Source organism: Quercus robur, chromosome 10 (genome assembly GCF_932294415.1).
Source record: "Quercus robur chromosome 10, dhQueRobu3.1, whole genome shotgun sequence".
Taxonomy (NCBI): domain Eukaryota; kingdom Viridiplantae; phylum Streptophyta; class Magnoliopsida; order Fagales; family Fagaceae; genus Quercus; species Quercus robur.
The window spans coordinates 50,411,997-50,426,756 of NC_065543.1; the positions used below are offsets into that span (position 1 = coordinate 50,411,997).

At 32.5% G+C, this 14,760-nt stretch overlaps 2 protein-coding genes across 3 annotated transcripts; one reads left to right on the top strand and one right to left on the bottom strand.

Annotated features, from left to right (window-relative positions):
- Positions 1–555: 555 nt before the first annotated feature.
- Positions 556–6,903, top strand: LOC126702509 (uncharacterized). Of its 2 annotated transcripts, none has more exons than XM_050401212.1 (10): positions 556–788; positions 1,140–1,165; positions 2,982–3,066; positions 3,163–3,372; positions 4,162–4,284; positions 4,363–4,420; positions 4,583–4,656; positions 5,318–5,406; positions 5,486–5,558; positions 6,620–6,903. In XM_050401212.1, exons 1-9 carry the CDS (start codon positions 693–695, stop codon positions 5,553–5,555), a joined length of 831 nt encoding a protein of 276 aa, XP_050257169.1. In that variant the 5' UTR covers positions 556–692; the 3' UTR covers positions 5,556–5,558; positions 6,620–6,903. The 2 variants fall into 2 exon arrangements, with proteins under 2 accessions (XP_050257169.1, XP_050257168.1); XM_050401211.1 differs by having other exon boundaries at positions 557–788; positions 6,615–6,903.
- A 4,417-nt stretch (positions 6,904–11,320) lies between these two features.
- Positions 11,321–13,640, bottom strand: LOC126702934 (uncharacterized). The gene is made up of 4 exons (XM_050401801.1): positions 12,681–13,640; positions 11,823–12,210; positions 11,436–11,773; positions 11,321–11,403 (listed from the first exon to the last, which is right to left on the bottom strand). Exons 1-3 carry the CDS (start codon positions 13,487–13,489, stop codon positions 11,537–11,539), a joined length of 1,434 nt encoding a protein of 477 aa, XP_050257758.1. The 5' UTR covers positions 13,490–13,640; the 3' UTR covers positions 11,321–11,403; positions 11,436–11,536.
- Between the last annotated feature and the right edge of the window lie 1,120 nt (positions 13,641–14,760).

A 14,760-nucleotide genomic window follows, 5' to 3' on the forward strand; every position in this document is an offset into this window, starting at 1 on the left:
ATGTGCCACATTAATCAATAAATTACATGAGATAATACATTTTATATTATATCAGTCCATAAAGCCATATAATTTAAATTTAAGTGAAGAACTTAAGTTGTGGGTTCTAGTTAGATCTTTGATTGTTGAATAAGAGATTTAGGTTTCAATCCCATCTTATATCAAAAACTGATTAGTGTTTTGGTTTGATGATAAAGAGCTATTATTAGGAACGGAAGCCATAAGTTGAAACTTTCTTAAAAAAAAAAAAAAAAACTTAAGATACTTTATTTTGTCCAATATTTTCTTTCTGGAAAAGAAGAATAAAATCATTTACTCAAAATTGACACATCTCTATTTTTGCTGGTATTAGCACATTTTCAAAAGGTGCAAGAATACTCTATTATCATGCGCGGATGCCATAAGTCGAAACTTTTTTAAAAAAACTTAAAATACTTTATTTTGTCCAATATTTTCTTCCTGAAAAAGAAAATTAAAATAATTTACTCAAAATGGACACATCCCTATTTTTGCTGGTATTAGCACATTCTCGATAAGTGCAGGAATACCCTATCCCTGACCGGAGTGTCATTTTTTCTTAGCAACCAAACGCACCATATGCATTCCCACGAAAGCAAAGCCACCTAGCCAAGTCCACAAAGCTTTCTCAGTTCTTCATTCTCAGGAAAGCCCAGAAAACTGTCCAAAGAGAGATGAAGAAAGCCACAGCAATCTTTTCAATTCTTCTATTGGTGTCTCTTTCTCTTCAAGAAATAGCCTATGCAGTTTCTCTTTCAGAGCCAAACCAGGTAGCCATCTTGTACAAGAAATTACAAACTACTCTAGTAGTAAAAAAAAAAAAAAAACAAAATTGGATTTTTGTTTATTGGGTAGCTTCAATTTCATATTTTGAATTCTGGGTTTTCATTGTTATATTGGTTGTGAAAGTATTAGCTGTTTTGTAATGGATCTGGTACTCAATTTATAGTGGTTTATATATATATATATATATATATATATATATTGATAGGTAAAACATGAAGAAGAAGGCAATATATATATATATATATATATATATATATAACGTGAAAGTATCTATATGCTTTGTTGCAAGCTGACCCTTTTTTCTTGTTTTTATTTTTATTTATTTTTTGTTCCAGGATTTTGAAGGATTTGCAGGTTCAAGGTAACATTTCTTTCTTGTCAGATTAGGCAGACAACTTAGTAATGTTTTCAGTTTTTTGTTTTCAGAAACATGTTTTTAGAACTCACAACAGATTTTAAAGTTAGAAACACGTTTGGTAAGCTAAGGGAAAAAGAGCAAAACTTAGCTACGGTTCCTTTAGTGATGTAACTTAGGTTCCCTGTACTAAATTCAAACACTTTGCTCCGTTAACCAGTACAAACAGTGTTGCTTTTTCCCGAGGAAAATTAAATTTAATACAGCCATGTGTGTACCTAAGGAACTAACCGAAGTTTTACCTGGGATATAAAACAGTGCATATCACCCTGTTCCAATCACGAAATAAATCAAAAATGGGTTTTCGTGTTTGAATTTGATAGGAGAGAGTGAAGGATCTTTTGCTTGGATGGAGGAATTGGTTGGGGAGGCATTCTTTTGATATTTGACCCTTGGATTAGTCCTACTTCTTTGAAAGAATTATATCCAGAAATGTTTGCTTGTGCTGTGGATAAAGAAGCTAGGATTTTTGATACGGTTGTTATTGCACCTGATGGGGGTGATAGAAGCTGGAACTTACTCTTTCGTTGGGAGTTTCAGGATTGGGAGATGGCAAGGTTTTATGCTTTCTTTACACATATCTCATTTCAAAATACCTTGGGGGGGGGGGGGGGGGGGGTGATGGTACCATGGTTTGGCAATTGAATCATAGTGGTGTCTTTGATGTGCGTTCTTTTTATAATTCATCATTGGAAGCTCCATCGGTTTTTTTTCCTTGGCAGTGCATTTGGAGTGTTTAGGTTCCTAGAATGGTGTCTTTTTTCTTATGGACAGCTGCTAGGGATGGGATTCTCTCAATAGATAACCTTGTTAAGAAGAACTTTCCTCTTGTTAATTGGTGTTGTCTATGTTGGTGTGATGAGGAAACCTTGGATCATTTATTGCTCTATTGCAAGTTTGTCCATACCTTGTGGAGTGAAGTCTTCTCCTTGTTTGGGGTTCAGTGGGTGTTGCTGAAGACAGTAGTCTCTCTCCTTTTTGCATGGTGGAATTGGTTGGGGATTCATTCTTCAAATGTTAGGAATATGGTACCGCCTTGTCTTATGTGGTTAACCTGGAAGGAACGCAATGCCCGAACATTTGAGGACATTGAAAGAACTGTGGACCTGTTGAATTCTTTGCTAACTAGGACTCTGTTTGAGTGGTCTCGTATTTGGGGTTTTATGCATTGTACCTCTTTGTCTGATTTCCTTAATTCTGTTAGCTTTTCCCACTAATTTGTTTGTGTCTGTTTTTTTGTAGTGAGTTTACTATTGTAAATTCATTGTAATTTTTTTATCAATAAAGATTTTATTACCTATCAAAAAATATATATATATATATATATATATATGGAATGCTTGAGGGAGCAACTTCTTGAGTCTTTTATAGGGACTTTGTTTGATTGGTCATGGGTTTGGGGACTCACATCTAGTGAGTCCCTCCAAATGTTTTTAGATTCCCTTTCTTTTTGTACATAGCTTTATGTCTCTTTTGTATTTTTGTGGCTACCTCATTTTTTTCCATGTTGTAGTCCTTTTAATGATACCTTATCTTACCTATAAAAAAAATTTAATCGTGAGTTACACATGCACAGTGGGACCCTTTAGCTGTTCTTGTGGGAGGAGGGAATGTCATTTGAGTCAGATCTCATTGGCTTCAATGCTTACACAATTAATTTTCTCAACTATTATCATGTATTCATTATTCCCACTTACCGATTTTATATATAGTTTAGTAGAAAGTTTGGTCATCTGATCTTGTTATATGTTTTATGTTTTAGAACTCTCAAGCAAGAGCAAGAGCATGCTCATGAGGTTCATTGTTCAAGAGAAAGGAGTAGGGCAGCTTGGAAAATAATTGATGAGGTAGGGAAAATTGTTATTTAGGATTACAAGGATGCACTATGTGAAATTGTTGCTTAAAAGGACATCCATAATTTGTTGTTTGTACATTTTGTGTAGTATTTGATGCCATTTGTGGAACGAGAAGACTATCAGATTTCAAGTAAGTGTAGACTTCATCCCAACAAAGATCTATTCAGAGATCAGGAACTGCACAAGATTCATGTGGATATAAATGAATGGCGGTGTGGATACTGTAAGAAAAGCTTCCGTGCTGAAAAATTTCTTGATCAGCATTTTGACAACAGACACTACAATCTACTGAATGTTGTATGTGGACCCGGGTTCCTTGTCTTTATATGTTAGGGAGCATCATTCACTAATTGCGAGCTGCAATCTTTTGATTGCTGCCATGTGATGAACGCTACATTCTAATTGTTATTACTCTATGACCTAGTGTTCATTTATTCATGCATTGAAAACTGTAAATCATAAAATTTAAAATTTTATTGTTGAGTTGACCATGCCTACACTTTTATCAACTAATTATTTTCTCTCTCCCTTCTTACCTCTTTTATTCAGCATTATATATATCTTCAATTAAAAATTAAAAAAATAGGCAATATAGTTTTAATTTTACTTTGATAAATCTATTCATTTTCATGTTTATATATTGATTTGTTTAGTTTTTTGACTAAGTTATATTATAACTAGCTATAACTTATAAGGTTTATTTTCATGGCAAAGACAATAAAATGCTGATGATTCATAATTATCTGATCGAAAATTAGAAATAAAACTATATTTTTAAAAAACTTAATTAATTATTTATGAATGATATATGGGCTCTATTCTAATATGGTGTAAATACTACTTTGCATTTGTAATTGCTTTAAATTCTGTGAGCTTGCCTTAATGTCAGACTAGCCATATTGCATTTGCCAGTTTTTTTTTTTTTTTTTTTTTTTTTTTGATTTCAAGACATGATTCTGAATTCATGAATTACATTTTTAAGAAGATGTTTAATGATAAATTAGTTTCATTTTAAATTGAGGGTTGTGGTCTTTGCATTCAGAAAACTTGTGTTAATGTTTCCTAACAAACTTTTAATAAATGCAGAGTCACAGTAAGTGCTTGGCTGATTTATGTGGGGCATTGCATTGTGATGTCGTTATGAATACCAAGTCAACCAAAACCAAGTGCAACCCTGCAGCTACCGCAAGAAATCGTCACCTATGTGAGGTTGCTTTTGAGCGATCTAATTGCTTGCATTGTTGATTTTAGTGTTTTCATGGCTTATGTCTACTGTATTCCATGCAGAGTCTTGCCGATAGTTGTTTTCCTGCTAATCAGGGCCCCTCTGCAATCCGTCTTCATGGTATTCTTCAAAAAAAATTCAAGAAGCTATTCTGTCTTGTTGTTGTAACATTGCACATTTATTGACATTTCTTTTAAAGTTTTTTCTTTTCAAAAAAAGAAAAAAACTTTTCAGTATATCTGATTGCTAATTTCTAATGGTGTTGTTCTGATTTGCTGGTAGATTTGTTTTTGCGACAATTTTGTGATGCTCACACTTGCTCAGGAAAACAGAAACCCTTTTCTAAGGGAGGCAAGGTAAGGCTTCACTCTCTTACCACAGTAGCTTGGATTTTAAGGTAGACCTCCAGTTTGTAATTACTCATAATAATTTTAGTTGGTTGACATAATAAGGGAATATCCTTTTTCCTGCTAGAACAGAAATTTTTCCCATTTAGGGAATATCCTTTTGAGGCCTATACTAGTTGGGACCTTATTTCAGTGGGGTAGAATTTGGGTTTTTACACAATGTATTTCCATTTCTGAATTTCTTCTCTCTATTCGAATCTCTTCTTGAGGTACTTCATTTTAATTTCTGAGTGTTCACCATCGTGAACAAGATGTCCTTTTTATGAAATAAATCTTTGATTACCTATCAAAAAAAAAAAAAAATTTTGGCATGCCTTCCACAAAGCTCTTGGCAAAATGTTTTTGCCTGCTTAGTTCGTGCTGCTTTTCTGGATGGCTTGTTCTTTGAAGCAGTCCAAAGCAGTCTTTAAGGTCATATGAAAACAGATTAGCCAGAAAAAGGACTTTTCTGTGCCAGAGGGTTCATAATTTCATGCAATAGATTTTATCTCTCCCTGATTTCCATACCATCAGAAAGATAATCTAGGCATCCTGTTGGCATATTGAATTTTATTTTTTAAAATATTTTCTTGCTATTTAATTTTTGCTATTCACTGTTTCATCTGAGCAGAAGGAAACAAGTGTATTCTACCTGGCTATCGCAATACTGACTTTGATGCTGCTCCCTATTTTCTATCTAATTGTTTATTTGCACCAAAGGTACCTGTTTCAGCTTTTCCAAATTCCATTTGATGAGCCTTTGCAATGATTTATTTAAATTTTTTTGTGTATTTTGCAGCGAAATGAGGAAGGATACCCAAGAGCTTAGGCGCATCTCAAAAGTTGGACAAAAAACAAAACCCTCATAGTTGGTAATATATTTACATGCTTCATAGAAAATGAGAGACTTCTATAATAGATTGCTTAGGTTGACAAATGTATGGTCCTTTCATTGTTAAGTCAAGGTTCAAGACAAATGACCTTTGGGATCATAACAGAGCTATTTCAGTTTTGACAGGACAAATGTTTCAATCAAAATATTGACATTTTTGTACATAAAGCATTTGAATGGAAAAAAGAAAAGAAAAGACAGATTTGCATACATGCTAGTTGAGAATGTTGGGAAATTACTGCCAATGGCCTTTAGGCCAACAGCCATGTCCCCCTCCCTAGTGGAGGGCATGTCTGGGGGGTTGAATCCCTTCAACAGCTTTACCTATCAAAAAATAAGAATGTTAAAAAATTACCATTGTAAAATAATGCTGTTGTATCTTCACATTCCTCTATAATTGCCAGTTGTATCAGGCTTCCTTTAGGAACATTATGACAATGTAGGGGCTGCTAGAGAAACCATAAGCTGGGATCAGTGACTAGATTGTCTTTTTTTTTTTTTTGGATGAGTATCCTATACATGTGAACAATCCCAATTAGTTTTCTAAAGATCCAAAACTGACCCCATAATTTTCAGACTAAAAAGCTTTGCTGTTATCATTGTTGTTGTTAATAAGTGAGTAACCTCGTGGAGAGGAAGGAGAGAAGGATAAGAATCAAACCAATGGTTTTCACTTCATGTGACATGATCCTTAACCAAGTGTGTAATCTTTCGAGGTAACTAGGATACCAATTTGTTAAAGCTAGAGCAATCAATATGTATCTTTTTCTCTAACTGGGCTGATCATGCTGTCAGATACATAGAATTGTTCTCTATGATAGTAAACATTTCATTGTTTCATCTTTTGAATGATCTCATCTTTTGGGTTATAGTGAGATATGGTCCATTGTAAATTTCATCTATTCCGTTTCATTTAGAATATACCTAGGTCCTTTATTCAAGAAACTTTCATCACTAATTGAAAGAAGAGTAAACATTGTGTAGGCTCATTGAAAAAGGTTTTATATTTCTCAGCTCCATTGTTCTTCTGCTGCAGGATAGGCTGTTGCAGTTATCAAGCAGGTGAACATGGAGTATAATGGCAAGATTTACTCTGTGTCGACCCATTGCAATAGAATCCTTTGAAAATCTGCATTCGCCAAGAAAGTCAAAGAAAAGGAATTACATCTGGAGGCAACCTTGCTAATTTTCCATTTGCTGGTGTAACTCTTCTTCCTCAAATAGGGATCTAATTGTCAATGGAACAGCAAAGAGCCAAAGATATACGAAAATTGTATTGCTTATTGTCTTGGAAATCTTTTCAATGAAACCCTTTATTGATGCTAGTTCTGCCCCCTTCAAAGCATATTTGTCTTACAAGAGTTCTAGCACTGCTACATTGACTTTCAGACAGATGATTATACATCTGAAATGGCACAATGTCCTACAAATTTGGATCATATGCCCAATCCCCCCTTTATCCAGACGTCATTTTGTTTTTCTTGAAAAAAGCACTAAAACATTGTAGATACCATAAGGGCCAAAAGAAGGGTAAATAGTGTAGTCAGCAAGTGGGGCAAAAGGGGCACACCACAGACGCACAATGTGGCGCGCGCACACATGCCACACACGCACAAAATATAAGTTTTCTTCAACTATAATTTCTAGGTGGATATAATTTTTCTTCAACTATCATTTCTGAGTGGATAAAAATCTTAATGAGATTAAAGTTGAATTAAAAATCTTAATGAGATTAAAGTTGAATTTTCTAGGTGGATATTCTAAGTGGATAAAAATACAACAACGTAGTGTTTTAATTTGCTCTTTTCAAAATCACGTTTGAAAACGTAAATAGTATCATATGATATATACATACATATATATATATATATATATTTAGTATTCTAGATATGTCATATATGTAGACCACAGTTTGTGATGAATGAGTTATAGTCACATTGCAATTCTTATTTAAACTGAAATTTCAAATACTACTTCCAAAAACTAAATTATCTAAGACACATAAATAAATGAATAAAACTAAATAGAAAATCCAAAGAAAAATAAATAAATAAAAAAGAAGAAGAATTTGATGAATACTAAACCAGCAGTATTGGGAGACCTGATAAAAAGAAGGAAGGATTTTGATGAATACTATACAAGACTTCTTGCTGAGGTTTCTTTATTAGAAGCAAGGTTTCAAGAGGTAAAGGATTGTGCAACTTTCTTACTTTTTTAATTACTACACTACACGTTTATATATATAACAAAAAAAAATGTCATGCGTTGATTGTCAAATACCAAATTAACAATTTTAAATGGATAATACTAAGACAAATAAATAAATAAATAAATAAATAAAAATTTGATCACAATTGGAATACTATAATCTGCATCAAATACGTCAAAAAAAAAAAAATACTATTTATTCTTCAAACGAGATCTCTCATTTTAAATCTTTGTTTTTATTTATCCCACAAAACTTTGTCGTACCCACAAGAGTGCTCTACCTAATTTGACAATTTGCTTCAAATTACACTTTATAGTGTTTGTTGCTCTTTCCCATGCTTTATGAAGTCTCTTAGCATTTTCTCTTATCACGTTATGGAATATTTGATGTTAGTTCCTGCTATAAAGCTTTGAGTGGAAACTGAGATCGTTGGTTTCCATTGAAGAATATATGGACAACAAGGATTCTGCTCAAGGTTGCATTTTTGGTTGGACAACTGCATTGTGGAGAAATAGTAGATCATCTCCTACTCCATTATTTTGTAGCAGGAGGAGAACTCTGGTCTAGTCATTGGTCTTTTCTTTATTTGGGGTTAAATGGTGATGCCAACGCTTGCTGGCACAATGGATCTAAACCCAGCAGTATTCTTGCTGAGGTTTCTTTATCAGAAGCAAGATTTCAAGAGGTAAAGGATTATGCAACTTTCTAATTTTTTAATTACTACACTACACATTTATATATATAACAAAAAAAAATGTCATACGTTGATTCTCAAATACCAATTTCAAATAGATAATACTAAGAAAAATAAATAAATAAAAAAGAATTTGATCACAATTGGAATACTATAATCCACATCAAATACGCAAAAAAAAAAAAAAAAAAAAAAAAAAAAAAAAACCTATGTATTCTTCAAACGAGATCTCTCATTCTGCTTATCAAAAAAAAAAAATCTCTCAAAAAGTTCCTCTCTCTCTCAAAAGAAAAAGACGATTCAGAGTTGTCCCTAAATTACAACAAAAGATTACTCACATGGAAGAAATCACCACCACTACTGGCCTACAGGCAAATATTTTTTTCACTTTACCTTTTACATTGACTTGATTTGTCTTACAAATATACAAAATGTTAGTTTGGTTGTGTATATTATAGTTGTTTATTTATTTATTTTTAGCTAAATAGTTGAACAATGCTAAAATAACAAGAGTTGCAAAATTAAAACGAAAATCTATTATGAATTTACAATGATCAAGATCTGTAGATTCAGCCAACAAAAGACAAAGAATCACTATTCAAGAATCATAAACTATTCTTGCAATAGACCATACCAGCAATGAACAATTGAAGGTAACCAATATAGTTATACACTAATTTTTTGATTTCAAGTAAAACCTATCCACGTAGATTATGAATATTCCAATGAACAAGGCCACTAAGGAAGTCTTTTTCTTATTTTTTTTAAATAGTTGAACAATGCTAAATAACAACAGTTGCAAGATTAAGACGAAGATCAATTATGAATTTACGACGATCAAGATCTATAGATTCAACAAACAAAAGACAAAGAATCACTATTCAAGAATCATCAGCTATTCTTGCGACAGACCATATAAGTAATGAACAATTAAAGGTAACCAATATAGTCATACATTAATTTTACATAATAAATTTTTATCAAATTACAAACTCATCTACTTGAATTGTTTACATTTATTTCATAAGCATCCTTTTATTTCATAAGCATCCTATCGACTTAGATTATGAATATTTCAATAAACTAGGATTCTATGGAAGTCTTTTTCCTTTTTTTTTTCTCCTCTAAAATCATTGAATAATAAAGTCTTTTGTTTGCAACACATAAACTTTTTACTTTGCTTTAAATAGTTAAACAACGTTTAAGACGAAGATCCATTATGAATGAACGGCGAGAAAGAGCTACAAATTCAGCCACCAAAAGCCACCAAAAACCATATGAAGGTAATGAATATGGTCATACATTTATTTCATAATAATTTTTATTTTCATATGAAGTTAATCTTGTGTTTTTAATTTAAATATTATTTATCTTTGCAAAATTTATTTTCATTTTTAAAAAATATGTCATAATTCTATATAGGCTCCAGCTCAAATTTGTAAAGAGACTGCCAATCCACAAAACGATGCCATCAAATGACAAAGGTTACTCAACTCAAATTTCATCATATTTTTTTTAATCTCCCCTTCTTTATTTATTTATTAACTCATTTTATACTACTATTTTTTGTACACTTTTTTTAGCAGGTCAACAATGTGTTAATGAGGATCCACAAATCTCTAGAAGCTGTGGCACTAATAAATATATATATATATATATATATATATATATATATATATATATATATAAAAAAGTAGAAGTCTCATGTTAGAAAGTATAAGGTTGTGCGATGTGGAGCATTCCTTGAAGTTCTTTTTATTTAGGGTTCTAAATCAACAAAGTTTACATTTATATCAAAGTATTAGTTCATTAAATTAGCCAATAGAGTAAATGCTAATATTAATTATTTATAGTTGTGCATTAATTATTTATATCAAATGAATTTATATGATTATTTTTATAAATTCTATATAAGAGATAATTTTTAGTTGGAATAATAATAAATTTAGAATATGACATTCTTACTCATTATTAGTTGTTTTGACAACAATTGACACGAGCCAAAAAAAAATTAAATATTTGTGAATTTACTAAAATAAATCTTAGTCCTTTAAATTTTCTAATATATGCGTGTGTGTTTTTTTAATATAATTTTTCTACGATTTATATGAGAAACAATAATTGAAGGATATATGCATTTTTTTAGTAGGCATGAAACATGCTTATCTACATTAACCACTATATCATGCAATTTTCAATTTGCAAACACACACACACACATATATATATATATAGTGTGATTTCTATTTTGTCTATAAAATAACTAAAGATTACAATTTTTTACAAAGAAATTTATTCAAAATTTTTTTTAGACATCGATGGTTTGGGGATATGAATCATGAATGTCTTTATTGGAAATTGAGATGCCAACCAATTAACCTACAAGATTCTTGGCAAATTTATTGAAATATTGGAGAAAACCAATAATAAGTTCCACCGCACATCGTGCGGTAATTTAACTAGTGACATCAATAGTTCAACAAGAAGTAAGAATTAAATACTAAAGTATATATTTTTTGTAATTAAATTTTTTTCTATATTTATAAAGAACATTTCATTTTTAATAATCTAAAAAATCACTACCTTTTCTGCTTGCTTTTAAGGCAACAACATTTCTTCAACCTCAAATTACAATACTCTTTCATTGGCTACAATATTATGCTCTGAAATGTAGTGCTTTCAAGGTAAGTGCATCCCCCATGATGCTCTGCCTTGTAATGCCCACAAAGCAGACAGTTTGCTTGTATCTTGATTTTCTTGTTTTATCAACACAACCAGTTTGTAAGCAGGACAGGTTCTCAGAATCATGAACACCAGCTCAACACCGACATAAAACAACTAGGTTCAAACAATCTTGTGTATATAATTTTGATTTTCAATATTGATGCAACAATTTATGCTCTTGAAAACTTTCAACAAAAGGTCACCCTTCTTAGGATGATTTTCAACAAAAGGTCACCCTTCTTAGGATGATGCTGGTGAAATGCTTTCACCCTCTACAGCTAGGTTCTATAGGCATTGAAACAGCTCCTGGCTCCAATAAATGATTACAGTTCTATGGAGCTATTACCCCAAATGCAAGGGATATCAATTCATTTGATAAAAGAAACCCATCTGGATCACTTAGCCGAATGAAAGCCAGCTGTCTGATCTTGTCCACATCCAATAACGCAGTATTGATTTCATCTGCACTCACAACTGTTCCATGCTCATCCAGGCAAACAACATGCCCACTTTCCACATAAGGTTTATAAGCCTTGAAAAGAGAGAACACAAGAGAGCCACCATATGCCTCTCTAAAAGACTTCAGATCCAGAGAACACAAGAGAGCCACCATATGCCTCTCTAAAAGACTTCAGATCCAGGCCTCTTGTAGTTCTTAGAGAGAGCATCACAACATCCATGGCCATGTCCTTTGCATCAATAGGATCATTTCCACAGCAATCCACCAGCCCATTCTCCAAATTCTGCACATATCCCATGTATTCTTTTATCTTCCTCGGCCTTGAAAACCTCAGTCCACCAACATAACTAGCAGACCCAAGGCCAAACCCATAGAAAGGTTTGTTCTTCCAATATATAAGATTGTGTTTGCACTCAAAGCCACTTTTGCAGTAACTACTAATTTCATAATGGTTGTAACCAGCATCAGAAAGCATCCTTGAAGCCATTTTATAGAAATCAGCTGACTGTATTTCAGAAGGCAGAGGAAACTCGCCGGGTGTGTACCTGCAAGAATCTTCAAGGTCAACTTCAAACTTTGTAACAATTAACAAAGCTAAAAACTATTTAGGAAAATGAAATAAAAAGGCCCAAAGTTTATATCATATTTTAAATTAAGCCCTAAGTTTTTAATTTTGTCAATTAATGTCCCAAATTTATGAAATCATTTCAAATTATGGCCTATTTCCATCTCTGTTATTTTAAGTAGCAACAAAGCCGAAAAAAATGGGAAGCCACTGATTAAACTCTGCATTTCATCTAGGGCTTGTTCATAAATCAATTTGGCTCTATTTAGAGATGTGTTTCTCTTAGATTGAGAAAATAATTGCCAGAAATCTCTACTCCATTACTGCCTAGAATAAGGTAAATGGTAAAATTTGAGACTTTTATTGACAAAATTAAAAACCTAAGACCTAATATGAAACAAAGTATAATTTCCCAAAACTATTGTGTTAATTATTGACTTCATTACTTACAATATACCAAATTTTGTGCCTTGTTCGACTTGCAAATCATATACAGACACGTGGGTAGGTTGAGCTTCAACGGTGAGCCTCAAACTTTCTTCCCACATTTCAGGTGTCTGGTTAGGAAGAGATGAAATAAGGTCCATACTCCAATTCTCAACACCACATGACCCAACAATCTCAATTGCCTCATAAACCTCTTCCAAACCATGTGCTCTCCCACAAGCCTTCAACAAGTCTTGTTGAAATGCCTGAACTCCCAAAGACACTCTATTCACTCCCAACCCAATCAACTCCTTCAGCTTCTTAGAATCAAAGGTCCCAGGGTCCATCTCCATAGATATTTCGGTATTTGAACTCAACCCAAATTTCAACCTCAAAACTTCGAGAACCGAAGACACAAGCCTCGGTGGCACTAGTGAAGGCGTACCACCCCCGAAAAACACTGTTTTGAGAGGTGGGTTGGTGTTACATTCTAGTTTTGTAGCATTGATTTCTCGGCAGAGCAATTGTACATAGTTTAAGATTCGAGGGTCGTCGTCATTGGTTTGGTTAGAAGAAGAGCCGAGAGCGACAATTGGGAAGTCACAGTAGTGGCAACGCTTTCGGCAGAAGGGTAGGTGGATGTATGCTGAAGTAGGAGGAAGTTGAGGAGGAGGAACAGTGAGGGTGTTGGATGAGGCATTTTGTCGAACACTTGGTGGGTTGGGCGTGAAAGTGTTGGTTATACTTATAGTGCGGTAATGAAACAGTTTTGGAGTTCTGGGTTTGGCGGGAAAGATTGAGAAAAGAGGAGTGAACGTTGATTTGAGCATCATTGTTTGTGACTGTGTGTTTGTGTCGGGTGACAATAGCTGCTAAAGCTAAGAGCATGAAAATTTATATATGAAGCAAAAATAGCAGCTTTCAAATTAAAATTTCCACACGTTGAGCACTAAATTTACATTTGCCATAGTGATTTTTTTTTTAATCAATTTATATTTTTGGCTACTCAACTATGGTGAATGGGGTTTGGCCCATTAATCCATGGGCCAAGGATCTTTAGCCAATGTTGAAAGTTTCACCTTAATAAACCTAACATAGATCCAATCACTTTTATTACCCCCATTTGGTAAGCCTACTTTATCAGGCTCGGTGTCATAGTGATGTTAACAAATGTGTTATTTGTTATTTTTTGTTTTTTTATTCAAACTTTCTCTCTCTTCCATATAAAATATCTTTCTTAATTAAAATAAATAAATAATATTTAAATGAAGTGATTAAAAAAATATAAAATAAATTTGTGATGTGTCAAAGTTGAATATTTTTTAGAACGCCTAATAATAGTGTTTTACTTGGAACTCTACTTCAAATACTTAGTAAATTTAGTTCTATGTAAATTTTTTTTTTTTTTTAAATTTTTCATGAAACTTGTCTTTTTTTTTTTTTATTAAATTTTTATGGAACTTGACTTGTTAAAGCCCAATTTTTAAAAACGTCAAGATTTTAGCAAATGAAACTCGATTTTTACAAACACAAATTATATAGAACTTAATATTGTAAAAATTGAGTTTCATTTACTAAGAACTAGAGGCTAGGACTAAACATGTAGCGTGTATAGGTAGCCACATGTGGCTTCTCTATAGCGTTTCTTCATGACAACACTGTGAATATTTTTTTCTCTATTTTATTTATCAAGTTTAATGCTTAGTATTTTATTTTTGTGTTTTATTTCAATTACTAAGAATAGCTAAATTTATAATTAAGATTGAGAATGAAACCTTGTTAAGAATTATTAGTATTATTTATATGATTTGATTTTTCCCATCGTAATTGTTCTTTAATAATTTGATTTTTCCGAAGTGGGATTATAAAACTCGATTTTCGCAAAATCAAGTTCATTAATTTACTAAATAACTTTGAAAAGAATCTTTCTAGTAAAATAATTGGAAAAAAGATATTATTTTGCAAAAATGACAGTTTTGTTATCTATTCTTGCCTTTTCTCATGTGGTCCATTGCTGGCTTTATTGGGCTTATTGCTTTAGAGTTGTATATATAACTGTTCAAATCCCAAGTTCCTATTGCGTTTGGAATCAAGCCCCCAAGTT